Source organism: Panicum virgatum, chromosome 6N (assembly GCF_016808335.1).
Source record: "Panicum virgatum strain AP13 chromosome 6N, P.virgatum_v5, whole genome shotgun sequence".
Taxonomy (NCBI): Eukaryota; Viridiplantae; Streptophyta; class Magnoliopsida; order Poales; family Poaceae; genus Panicum; species Panicum virgatum.
The window spans coordinates 36455639-36468585 of record NC_053150.1 but is presented as its reverse complement, the minus strand read 5'-3'; the positions used below and the strand labels follow the sequence as shown (position 1 = coordinate 36468585).

General features: G+C 48.5%; 2 protein-coding genes and 1 long non-coding RNA gene across 3 annotated transcripts in view; 2 read left to right on the top strand and 1 right to left on the bottom strand.

Moving 5' to 3' along the window:
* LOC120678615 (2-oxoglutarate-dependent dioxygenase AOP3-like) overlaps positions 1–3787 on the top strand; it is a 33008-nt gene extending 29221 nt beyond the window's left edge. Inside the window, exon 4 of the mRNA XM_039959870.1 lies at positions 3506–3787. The gene's annotated coding sequence lies outside the window, so the exon portion shown is untranslated. The remainder of the gene's footprint in view (positions 1–3505) is intronic.
* LOC120678614 (probable inactive 2-oxoglutarate-dependent dioxygenase AOP2) lies at positions 2152–3767 on the top strand. The gene is made up of 3 exons (XM_039959869.1): positions 2152–2631; positions 2761–3085; positions 3187–3767. The coding sequence occupies exons 1-3, from the start codon at positions 2279–2281 to the stop codon at positions 3451–3453; spliced, it is 945 nt and encodes a 314-aa protein (XP_039815803.1). The 5' UTR covers positions 2152–2278; the 3' UTR covers positions 3454–3767.
* A 1138-nt stretch (positions 3788–4925) lies between the features above and the next one.
* Positions 4926–5697, bottom strand: LOC120678613. Its single transcript, XR_005676650.1, has 2 exons — positions 5379–5697; positions 4926–5221 (listed from the first exon to the last, which is right to left on the bottom strand). It is a non-coding gene; the product is annotated as an uncharacterized LOC120678613 (long non-coding RNA).
* Between the last annotated feature and the right edge of the window lie 7250 nt (positions 5698–12947).

Below are 12947 nucleotides of genomic sequence, written 5' to 3'. Positions count from 1 at the left end.
TCTAGATGTATTTGAGGTTGGCTCTTGATACCATGTGAGAAGATATCGGAAGCGTTGAACCCGTTAGGGGCCACTGTACGTGTTATATAGGGGTGGAAATAGCCTCCACCGTAGCTTACAAGTCACGGCACAACAACCTGGCTGATCTTCCTAGATTACACGTAACAACTCTATCTTGTACAACTAACAGCTCAAGGTTATTGTGCCCGTGATAACAGAAGAATACAAGTTCATTTAACACACGTCCCAAAGCTCTGCCCCCAGGCTGCAAAAGCGTCGCTTCACTCGACGTCTAGGTCTAGTAAGGCAGTGTTTAGTTTTACGCGCAAAAATTTTGTGTTGGAATCTTGTTAATTTAAAGTACTAAATGAAATTTATTTATAATTTTTTTTGCACATATGTGTTGTAAATCGCGAGACGAATCTAATGATGCTAATTAATCAATGATTAATCAATAATTAGCGGATGATTACTGTAGCATCGCTATTGCAAATCATGGATTAAATAGGCTCATTAGATTCGTCTCGCGATTTACAGCCCATTCATATAAAAAGTTTTATAAATATATTTTATTTAGTACTCTATATATGTGTCGAAATATTTAATGTGGGTTTTCGTTTACGGAGTTTACTGGTGTGATCTGTTTACCGCACCGGAACGTGCATGGGCTCATATGTATGCAGGGTTCTCGTGTATACAGGATCCAAAACGGATGGGCAAGCATTCTTTATTATTGGCGGGGGATGCGTGGTGTTCAAGACGGAGCATTCTTTATACGCGTGGGATGCGTGGTTTTCCCGGCAGAGACCGTAGCAAGTCAGAGGGCGTCAATCGGAGGGACGGCCGCCAGACTTTGGCGGCATGGAGCGGACGGCTTTCGAGATTCGGGAAAGCGTGCAAGTTTTTTTTTTCAAAGTATACGGTGATACGGAGTATCAAATAGCGAAATACGGGCCCACAATATGGTTAAAATAAGAAAGAAAAGAAGGTCTGGGCTTCCTAACGCTTGTTCCCAGAAATATCTGGACCAAGCGCTCCTGTGCTGGTGTTCATCACTTATGCACTTGAGTGTTATGGACGAGGAAGGGGATCTCGCCGACGGCCCTTGGACCCCGACCTGGGAGCAGGCAAGGAAATTGTTCATCTCTTTCTTCTTGGGTGATTTGCCATTTCTCGTGAGTAATTGATAAAAAACTGATGTGGTTGGAGTGAGCACGTCGCCGGCGAGGATGCTGATCCTGTGCCGGCGCAAGTCCTCCGCGCCGCTGCAGCCGCCTCCGGAGAAGGTGCTGCAACAGTACCTCGAGGAGCAGCTCATCGCGCTGCTCATCAAGGGGCCGGTTGCTAAGCGCCTCGCCGTCGGCGACCCCGATGCCGAGGAATCCGGCCGCGCGGGAGGGGTTGGGAATTGGATGCGCGGCACCTGACGCGTACACCGTCCGTGGCCTCCGCTGCTATGACATGTCACCTTCCATCCTCTCTCTGCATAAGAACTTTGACATGTCAGCAAATTTAATACTTATGATACTGCTATGACACTCTCACTGAGAATGGCCTTATGTCAATATTCATGTAATGCAACCATATCCCACTACACCACAACCCCGCAAGGGCCGTCGTTAATTTGGTGATGTGGTGTAGTGAAAGCATCAGCCGGTACTCCATAAGCTAACATACGAAAAGTAACGATCTTCTGCAGACAAGATAGTCCTAGCACATCGGCTGCATTCCTCTTTTGTAGCAAATTATGAATTAATTAGGCTCATTAGATTCGTCTCGCGAAAAAGCACTCAGCTGTTAAAAAACATTTATAAACAGATTTTATTTAATACTATAAAATAGTAAGATTCTTTTTGATGTAATAGGGACTTTCGAAAAAAATTTGGTTCCAAACAGAAACTAAAATTGGCCTAACAATCTCTGACTTTCCTACTGGATGCACATTAACACACGCATTTCCATAGATCATCGAAAAATGCGTGCCAATATTTTACTCCTATCTTTCACTACCAGGCAAGATCGGTGGACTGCCCACAGCTCATCTGCCCCCAGGCTGCAAAGGCGTCGCTTCGCTCGCCGTCTATGTCTGGTAAACCGCACCGACGTGGGCTCATAAATGGCCATCACATGCATACAGGAGTTGGATGATGGAGACTAAACATTACTAGGTGGATCCAAACAGCCATATAAGAGAACAAGCTTCTACGCTAGAAACATTGCAAAGAATCACCACTCCCTCCGGCTTCTATTGGATCTTAGGCGCAAAGAGGTGCGAGCTATGGAACTCACCAAGGTCGACCTCCGCGGCGTCGAGCCCGGCGGGCCGGGGTGGGAGGCCGCCCGCGCCGCGGTCACCGCGTCAATGGTGGCGCACGGCTTCGTCGTTGTCGCGCACGACGCGCTCGGCCCCGACCTCCACCAGGCGCTGTTCGCCCGCGCCCTGCCGGAGCTCTTCGCGCTCCCCATCGAAGCTAAGAAGCGCAACTTGAACAACAGGGGGCAGTTCACAGGCTACATCGGACCGATCGACGGTATGAACTGGGAGAGCCTCGTCGTCGAGGAGTCCGCCGACGCCGCCAGAGTCCGCGGCTTCACCGACCTCATGTGGCCGGACGGCAACCCGGAGTTCTGGTGAGACCACACTGTAGATCCTTTCTCGTCTGTCTTTTGCTGTCTTCTTGCGATGCTCTGTAGTCCTGAATAGGGGAGAACAAAATCGATCCCTTTTCTTCGTGACGTGATGTCCGCCTATATGCCCAGTGAGACCATGGTGTCGTTCGCCAAGAACATACTGAAGCTGGAGGAGATGGTGGAGACGCTGGTCCTGGAAGGCCTCGGCGTCCGGGGAGAGAGCATCAGCGCCCAATTGGACATGCTCATCGACGTCATTCGGATCTGGCACTACGGCGCGCCAGCGGACACGGAGACCGCCGTGACCTTGCCGCCGCACTACGACGACATCATGGTCAACGCGATCGTCCAGCACGAGGTGGAAGGCCTGGAGGTGCACGTCGGGGACGGGCGCTGGGTCGCCGTCCCTGCCGAGCCCGGCATCTTCGCCTTCGTCGCCGGCGACCAGCTCAGGGTACGTTACGATCTAAGTAGCACTCTCCTCGCTCTCGGAGGCCCGAGCCATCACGGTTCGCCGATTCCTCGACTGAGTTTGTTGTGTACCCGTGCGCGCAGGTCGCCACGAACGGGCGCGTGCCGGCGTGCTACCACCGCGTGCGGACGCCGAGCAACCGCGACCGGTTCTCGGTGCTGTTCGGCCGCCGGCAGAAGGACGGCGTCCCGGTGCGCCCGCCGGACGACCTCGTCGACGCGGAGCACCCGCTGCTGTACAACCCCCTGAGGCACGAGGAGTACTCCAAGTGGCGTTTCTCCGAGGAAGGGCGCAAACTCGAGGATCCACTCAAGGAGTTCTGCGGTGTGGAGAAAGTCGGAGTCTGTTAGCCAAGCCTCGTACGTGGGCTTGGTTCTTTTACATGCATTTGTGTTGAGTCAGGCATGCTGAGCACGCGTCCTGTGCGGCCCCGCATGCCATAGTTGGATTGCTCTCACGATCGAGTCCAGCGCTCCGAGGGTTGCTCTCGCCTCGCGCGTCGTGGGGATGGACGCGACCATGCCGCGGCGTGAGGAGCACTCGGACACTGCTTTCCTTTCCGTTTTCGTTGTACTGAATAAAACGAGAGTTTTTTTATTTATGTACCATTAAAAAAGATGGTGCTTATCTGTGTACCACTAAAAAGTTCCTTCGCACCTGTGTACCATCACGCGAACTTTTTTTTTTGCCCTGTGTATCATTTTGGATGAATGGATAGGCTAACGAGAGCGCAAAAACACCATTATACCTAAGGGTGGAAACGGATTGGATTCGCACGGAATTGGATTTGGATACCACTTTTTAACACATTTTAAATCGAATACGGATATGAATTCAGATATTCTCGGATACGAATGCAAAACGGATGCCTCAGATTCGGATTTAATTCGGATATTGACTTGACATATGAGCTAACATTTAGCTATTTTCTTTATTAGTAGTTTTAGATTATAAAATCGTCATACATGTACAAACTAAAGTAATAAAGATAGCTAGTTAAAAATTAATTTATTTATCAATAAATACATAAAAATAAAAATAAAAATATATTGCAACAAACATATAAATAATTTTTATTATATATAAATAGAAAATATAGAAGTAATTTTAAGATAAAAAAATATTTAAAATTAAATTTAATCTTTCTATATTTTAAGTATAAAAATTAATAATATGGGTGGTGAGAAACAAATATAATTTTCTAAATAGTTTTTTAATGAAAACGAATACGGATAGTGTCGGATATTGTCTAATACGGATGCGGAATCGGATAGAGAAAATCAATGAAAATCGGATTCGGATATATCCACTTTAATGCCACATTAAATTCAAATACAGATATGAATATCCATATTGATGTTTAAGCGGATATGAATATCAGATAATTCAAATATCTGTTATCCATTTCTCATCCTTAATTATACCCTTGAGTGCCCAAAATTGGTTTGCCCCTCTATGCCACTCTGTTGTGTGCCTTCAAATGCAGCATGCACGCCTTTGCTGCTGTGCATGTGAACCAAATATCCTCTAATTTCAAGCTGTATCTTGGATTCTTGGACTCCAATTTATAAATCTGCGATGGAGCTGAGCTGTTCTGTCTCCTTCTGACAAGCAGCTTGATGACGATGGTGCCAACCGGCATGGCATGCCGACCTGGTCTCGAGGTTTTGAACGCTGGATGCCTGAGGAACTCAGGCATCATTTTCAAGTTCTGACACGAGTTCGCACAAACAGACCGACAGGGCAAGTTCAGAGCGAAAACAATGGTGCACCAGCACCGCCAAGTGCTATCAGACATCAGACAGAACACACTAAAGATAAAGAGGTTCCGATAACCGGTTCATCAGAGTTCTAACATAGTCATACAGATATATGTTCTAGTCGTAAGTCATAATCTGTCTGATAGCCTGCTACAGCCTACGCTCTGATTCTTCACCAGTCAAAGAGCCGTGAACTTACTACATTAGTACTGCTTCTATGAAGCAGAATCATTAGCCTACTAAAGTCATGGCATATTTGTACATAATCCAAAAGGGCTTGCGATTTCCTGCGATGCTACTTCTCAGATCCTTCAGGAGTTAAAAAGGTGGTAAGGTAGCTCATTCCTTGCCATTCAACCTGCACAAAAAGAGGCAAGCCTCAGTTCACAGTTTGGCATTTGGGGACTTGATTCTCAAAGAGAATGTGGCAATTCTCGATGCGAATATGAACCATGAATCATGAATGAATGGTTCTCAAGGAAGATTTGTGGAAAACTGGAAACTACAAAGAGTACCCAGTAAGGTGTTGGTTGACTTTACTAGCATACGCCTGTATCATCCAGACTTCCAGTAAGGTCCCCCGCGCCCGCGCCTGCGGCAGCCGGGACCCGAGCTCGCCGGCGCCCGCGGCGGCCGACCGGCAGCCGGGCCGACACCTCCCCACACGGCCCCCCGAGCCGCGCGGCCTCCTAGCGGAACGTCTCCTCCATGGGGCGGCGCTGCTCTTGCTGGCCGTGGCGGGCGGCGGCAGGGGATGCGCGACGCCGACAGGGGTGGCGCTTGGCAGTGCTCGATCTGGAGTCTAGGAATCGATCCCCGATGGAGAGGATAGGATTGCTGCCTTCCTTGGTAACTGCAAGTGTAAAGGGCAAGATGGTCAATTTACACCCCTGGTCCTACCTCTCATTGCTCTCAAACCGTTAAATAACAGAAGATGGACGGAATGGTAAATAGAGCAAAAAAAAAGTTCGTGTGATGGTACACAGGTGTGAACGAACTTTTTAGTGGTACATAGGTCAGCACTATCTTTTTTAATTGTACACGGGTAAAAGACTTATAAAAGGAGTAGAGATCACAGAAAACGCTGCAGCTTCATCAGTCACCACATCACAAAATACTTGTGTTTCAGTTTTTGTTCTTGCACTTGCTCAACTCGGTGTCCACACGCTCGCAGGTTCGTCGGCGATCAACGCTTGGCAGACTAACCAGTGGCATCAGAGCCATAAGAAGGATCTAGCGTGCCATGATGACATCACGAAGGGCCAAGGTTGGTTGCCGCCGGCGGGCAAGATCGGGTCGTCCGGTGACAAACTAGACTCTAGTCGTTGTTGATGAAGCTCAGGCTCAAGGCACGCCACCTATGGGGTGTTGGGAACACCAACTTCCATGACGACCGGACCACCCTGCAGTGGGGTGCCGCAGGAGATAGTGTCTGCCCTGGCTTCGAAACTGTCAGCCAAGACACCTTGCGTGCGATCAAAATGATGCGCATCGATGATGAGCAGCTATAGAAGTCGACGGTGCAGTTCCTGTGAGCTGATTATGAAAAGACCACATTCTGAGAAGGCGCGTCCGTTGAAGATTTCGCACTTCATCTGATGAAAATCGTCCAACGACTGGGGTCCTCGGTGACCCAGAGCTGCAGCCCAAGGCTGTCGCCAATTACCTATGCGTCGCCAGAGCAAGGTACAAGCAGCTGGTAATCTCCATCCAAACCCTCCTCGACATCCATGAGCTCACCATCAAGGAGGTCACTGGGCGGCTTATGGCAGCCACTGACGACGAACTGGCACCACCTTAGGCTGTGAACGGCAAGCTACCTCCTCATGGAGGAGCAGTGGCGGGAGAAGTACAAGTAGAAGGTGGCAGATTCCGACCATAGAGGTTTGAGCTCCGGTGGCCGGGGCAAACGCAGCGGCAAGCCACGCGGTAGCAACAACTCCGATGGGGGGCAGCTCGGGTCAGTCCGGTTCTGTAGATGTGTGCAAGCGCTGCGGCAAAAAGGCCACTGGACCCAACACTATCACGGTAAGGTCAAGATGGAGGAGCAGGCCCATGTGGCGCATGATGACGAGTCTATGCTGCTTCTTCTCCAGGAAGGTGTTGACTCCACCACTTCCCTGACCTCAGATCTGCCCACCTCGTTCCCCACAAAACCTCTGTCGATCCAGCGCTTGAGTGGCGCCAACGGTGGCTCAGCATCAGAAGGCACTCATGGTGTAGGCGGGATGTTGACAACCAAAATTGGCATGGCTATATATACAGACCGATCTGATCGGTACCCACAAACCTGCCAAACCGGTTTGGGTGACTTTGTTAAAATGTAAATTTGAATTCACCAATGTGTATCTCTCATCGAGATAATCAAAATGCATACATATAGAACGCCTAATCTAGACTTCAGATGAGAGAGTTATGAGCTCATGAAGGCTTGACCAAGATCGGACCAGTCAAACTGGTTGGCTAAGATGGTCAGACTGGTACAGACAACCCTGTCCGAGTTAGGAGTTGTATTTTGATACGAAATTAATTAGGGTTTCAACACCTAATGGGGCAAGACCACCACTCCCTATAAATATAAAGGGCCATGGCCGATTGAGGGTATCCAATTGATCAGAAACATATCAATTTATTACTTTTCATTACCTTTTGTCTCCTCCAAACCCTAACTCTTCCAACCCCCGTATCTTCTACTTGAAGGCTATGAGTTTCTAACCATTAAGTGTTGTAAAGATTTTTGGCTCAAGAAAGCCAAAGTAAAGATTCTAAACTTAAATCTGATTGTCTTGGCATGCATGTGGTAAATTGTGATTCTTCATATGAGGAGAGAAAAGTGGTTTATGCTGCTCAATTTTTAGGGTCATCTAAAGATAAGCCAAGAACTTGTGCTTCTCCCTAGCCGATTCAGAAAAATCAGCATGATGAAATTAAATTCACGTTTGATGTATCTAAGTGTGATAGGATGTTCGATGAGTTAATGAAAATTGGAAAGATTAAATTCTCTCATACTATGCCACCAATGATGAGTTGAAGAAGCATATGGTTATTGTAAGTTTCATAATTCTTTCTCTTATGCTACTAATGATTATAATATTTTTCCGCAGACAAATACAATCGGCCATAGATGTAGGACAATTGGTTATTGATAATGCAAGTTGATCGAGGTCCTTTTCCTGTAAACACACTTGAGTTCACAAATCCAAAAGTGTTGTTTCGGCCGCTAAAGGGAAAATATCATAATTGGTAAAGAAAGGTCTATGGATAAGACCCCTCGATCTACATTGATGACTTCGACGCTCGAGGACAAGATAGAAGCAATGGTGTCGGTTCTGCAAGAACCTATCTCACAGGTTCTAGGACCGGTCTGATCGGTCATAGTAGGAATTCTAAGAACAGATCCCAATACAAGAATAAAGTATGGCCGAGCTTTGAAGAACTCTTGTCCAAATACAAGAAGGGAGCTATTCAGAAGCAGAAGAATCGGCGAAATGAAGTTAATAGCGCAAAATCATCACCAAAACCCCGAGAGCAATCGGATTCTTGCCTACATCAAGGTACAAGTGTTGATGCACCGTACTCATTATTTGGATTGGTTACTCCATGGTTTTGGTAATATCCTTGCTATTACTCACCATTGGATCATAGTAGAAAGCAAATGCGACCATACATCATCCCATATTCTTCCACATATCCAAATTGTGGTTCATCGCAATGACCGATTTTGATAATAAAAATCTGGTCAAAAGCGAGCTTGATGACAGCAAAAAGGATGACAAAAATACAAAGAAAGATTCAAAGTAAATGTACACAAGACTCAACGCAAAAGCACAGAAAATCCAATCCTATGTCACACTTACTAGAAGGGCCCATTCGTCGGAGCAAACCGATGTACAAGACCCCGGCCCACACATATCAAAGAAGATGACCCACCTATCAGTCACCAAGCCAAAGGCGGTGGCCAGAGGCGACAGAGTGGGGCCGGCCGACCCACAGGGTCGGTCGAACCTGGACTGACACCAGTCTAGGTGCATCTTGGCTGGTGATTTGCTCTTATCCTCTCAAAGGCGGTTGAGCAGGTTTCCATATTTAATTCTGGCGGGAACCGACCTCCTTGGGCTATAAAAGGGGCCTCCCTCACCCCTCACAACACAACACATTTTTGGAAAGAAGAAGGAGAAGGGGATAGTCCACCTTTAGAGCTATCTTGTAGAGTAGGCTAGGGAGTGTGTGAGGAGAAGTCAGAGGAGTGCCAGAGTTGTCGGTTTCCCTCTGCTTGTACCTCAGTGGATACGAGCCTCTTTCGAGTAAGTACTCGGGTTATCGTCTACTTGTTGAGTTCTTTTCTAAGTTAAGCTTTCGTTATCTTTTTCTTGTGGGATCTTCGTCCGTCCTCGTGACGGTTGCTCTAGTCTAAAGGCTCGAGCCTTGAACGGAGTCGGGGCTAGAGTAGTAATTGATAGCATAGACGTGGTGTCTAGGCTAGAGGTTACCGTTGTTTGCATACCTTCTCCACGGCCTGTCGGGGGTAGGCGGCAGGTGGTGACAACCCTGTCCGTCCTTTGTAGTTCCCCACGTGAGGGTTGGATGTAGAGCTAATAGTCGGATACTCTTGGCAGACTAGGAGTAAGCCGGTGCCCGAAGCAAGCAAGCGAGAGCTAGTTTATCTCTGTTAAGTATCTCTTCTCTTAGACAACCACACTACCCAAAGGCCACCCTTCTCTCTTCCTCCGGGTAAACTAGTTAGAAGAGCATTGCACCTCCGTTCCTCGTGGAAAATAGGATACCCTGAATACTCTCCGAGTGAAATGCTACAACGGTATTTCTGTGCGCTTGCGGATTTCTCTGTGAGAGTTAAGAAATACCAACACAAACCAGGCAAAGTATATAGTAACAAAGCAAAGTAATCATGAATTCTATGTCTGATACTGCAGGGTATAAATAATGCAGATATAAATAACTGTAAGATAAGTTTATTACATACGACCGAACATTACAAAAGAGAACTAGTAGCAAACCCATACCTATTCTCGGAAGCACATCTGGGGACCCGACTACTACTTCACCTAAACTCTACTAGCCTAGAGTTACACAAGAGGGTGTTTGAGCTAGAGCTTCAACTTGTGGTATCTCTATTCTTAAGCCCCCCCTCATATTTATAGAGGGTGCCACGGTGGGTCTCTCGGCAAGAAAGCTTCAGCCGAAGGGGGAAGGTTGGTGGCGCCAGTGGCCAGTCAGCTGTAACACCCGGTTTACAAAAGGACATAAACTGAGCAATCATATACGTGCTAGGATCAAGTCACACGTATATACAACAGAATGAACAGTATATCACAGCACATATCAAATAAAAAGATGTAATAAAGCGAGTACGAATGTTATTTATTACATTAATGGCAAAAATGTCTGATACAGAGTATGCAGAAGCGTAAAACAAATACGAAACTCGGAAGCTGGGCGCCACAGGGACGTCGACTGGGAGACGAATGTCTAGAAGACCTCATACTCCTAGTAGCTCCGGGTGAACTCCTCCGCGTCACCGGGAACTGAGCAGCATTAGGGTGTCCCCAAAGAGAACAAGAGGAAAAGGGTAGAGTAGGCAAGAGTGAGTACAGAACTTGTACTCAACAAGTATAACACAAACTATGAGGCTCTAAGGTTAGCTGACTTAACTGCATTAGCTTTTAATCTTGGCAAAATTTTATTAAAGATATTTGCTACAAGTTGATGAATTACCATACCCCAGTTACATAGTAATTAATCAGAATTAATTATGATACTACTGAGAAGCAAAGCAAACCAAACCACCCGGGGAACCCCCCTAATCAAAGGAAGATAACCTCACTAAAGGAGGATCTGGGCCGCTCATAACTGTGAGCACGGCTAGTATACCAGTTTTACACTCTGCAGAGGTTGCACATCTTTACCCACAAGTCGTGAGCTACGCTAGTTGTTCATCACACTTCCTTAGGTGAGATGGCTAGCAAGCACACTACGAGGCCGTTACAAAGAATCTCGTTGATAAGGCGTAACCGCGAAGAGTTGGATCAGCGACGATGGGGCCCACCTCACGGGGGTACAAGACACGTAGCACAGACCAAGCCGGAGGAGCAGGGACCATTGAAGCTTACCACCCTTGCCCCGCAGGTAAGTTACTCCAAACCAAAAAGGCCTAATTAGTAAGCCAAGACCGTCCCATTCCAGTCTTGTGGTAGCGCTGTTGTCCCAGATTGTCGCTCTACGAACCTGTCCTTAGGGAGAGTGGCCAACCAAGCACTAAGCACCGTGCTGGCCCCCTAAACTATGTTTCTAGAAAAACCACTTTTAACGAGACGTGAGCCACTCAAGCGGGCCACTCCCAGAATTAAGTTGCATATACCATTAATCAAATTAATTAAAAAGGACCAAGTGTGTTATAGCGCGGCACCTAGCACAACTATCCAAAATGCAACCCAAGGGATATATAAGGTAATAAAGTGGCTAGGATGATCCTTATTGGCATACAGTATTAAAATGCAGTATGAAATTGTATTTAAAGGTGATAGGTGGTGTTCATGTTATACTTGCCTTCCTCAAACTACTCCTACTTCTGCTCAAACTGCTGTGAAGACGGTGGCTGCTCCGGGTACTCCTCTGGTAGCACGAAGTCTACTCGCGATCGCAACGCTGAACAATCATCGAAAACATACACATATATGGAAACAAAAACAAACACTAAGAAACAGTACACGAATACATCAAAACAGCGTATAAAACTGAGCTAAAGCTATACTACGCATTACAACGATCGCGTGGACATAAAGAACACCTAAAACGGAGCTAGAACGCGAAAACTAGGCTTAAAACAAGATCTATGGGCTAAACTGTAAGAAAAACAGAGTTTCCAGGGGTTTTCTGCAAAAACCAGGGACCTATACATAATTAACGGGTAGATCCAGGGGCTAACGCGCAAAACTACGCCGGCCGGACTGTGGGTTCAAAACTGGGAAAGTTCAGGGGTCTAAGTGAATAAAACAGGGCCTAGATGTAATTACTTTTACACTGGTTAGGACCACGGGTTAAAAACCTAAAAGGACAGGAACTCTATAGCAAGAATCCAGGCGCTGACCGGTACACTGTCCGTTTGACTCGGCTCGGGTTAACTGCGGCCGTAGGATCTCGATCGGTTGGTCCAGGGAAGGTTGGGCGGGGGAGCGGCGGCGGAAGCGCTGGCGCGCGGCGGCGCACGACAACAGGGTCACCGGAGTTTGCCAATCCGGTGTTCCAGGGCTTGGTTCAGGGTGCGGTTTGGCCGTGGGTGGAGTACGTGACGCGCGTAACCCAACTAGGCACTCATGGCGGTGGATTAGGGCCTGGTCAGAGCTCACCACGGCGAGGGGCGGCGCTGGGTGGTGACGCTCGCCGGAGTGCGGCGTGCAAGCCGTTCTGTGGCTCGGGCGCGTGTGCAAAAAGGACATGGGGCTTGCACAAGACATGGGAAAGGCTGTGCAGGGGTCGTGCAGGGCAGCACAGTGTTGTGGGGTATCCGCCACGGCGGGGCAGAGGCGTGCGCGGCGGTGGGAACGCCGGCGTGCGATGCCTGGGTACCTAGTGTGCATCAAGGGCCAATTTAACTAGCGCAAAAAGGACAGGGAGGCCTGGGGGTGCTTACCGAGGCTCAAATTCGAGCGGCGTTGACGTGCAGGGCCGGCGACGTCGAGGCCGTGCGGCGGCAGTGGGGACGAAGCTCGTGGAGGGGCGCTGCAGAGAGGGTCCTGGCCTGCTAATCCACTAGGGAGGTCCGCGTAGGTCCTGTGAGAGATCACACGGGGTCAGGGAAGCCAGGACCTCGACGGCGGAAAGGAATTGCGATGGCGGTGAAGCTCACCCGCGGCGAGGTCCGAACTCGATTCTGGCGAGAGCTTGGACTAGGGTTGAGGCAGTGTGCTCGGAAAGGTTACTGGAGTCAAGGCGAGGCTGCTGCGCGGCTCCGATGGGGCTGGGGTACGGCGGAGCGGCGTGGCCGCGGCGGCGTGGCCGCGGCGGCGGGGTGTTCTGCTCCGAGCAGAGGCAAGGCGGGGTAGCTGCGGCGAGGGATTGGCTTAGTG

What these genes read in the sequence shown, in the direction of transcription:
- LOC120678614 (XM_039959869.1), top strand. Translation starts at nt 2,279, where the DNA reads ATGGAACTCACCAAGGTCGACCTCCGCGGCGTCGAGCCCGGCGGGCCG. An exon ending in GACGGCAACCCGGAGTTCTG is followed by an intron (nt 2,632 to 2,760) that starts GTGAGACCACAC and finishes CTATATGCCCAG; the next exon opens with TGAGACCATGGTGTCGTTCG. An exon ending in TCGCCGGCGACCAGCTCAGG is followed by an intron (nt 3,086 to 3,186) that starts GTACGTTACGAT and finishes CCGTGCGCGCAG; the next exon opens with GTCGCCACGAACGGGCGCGT.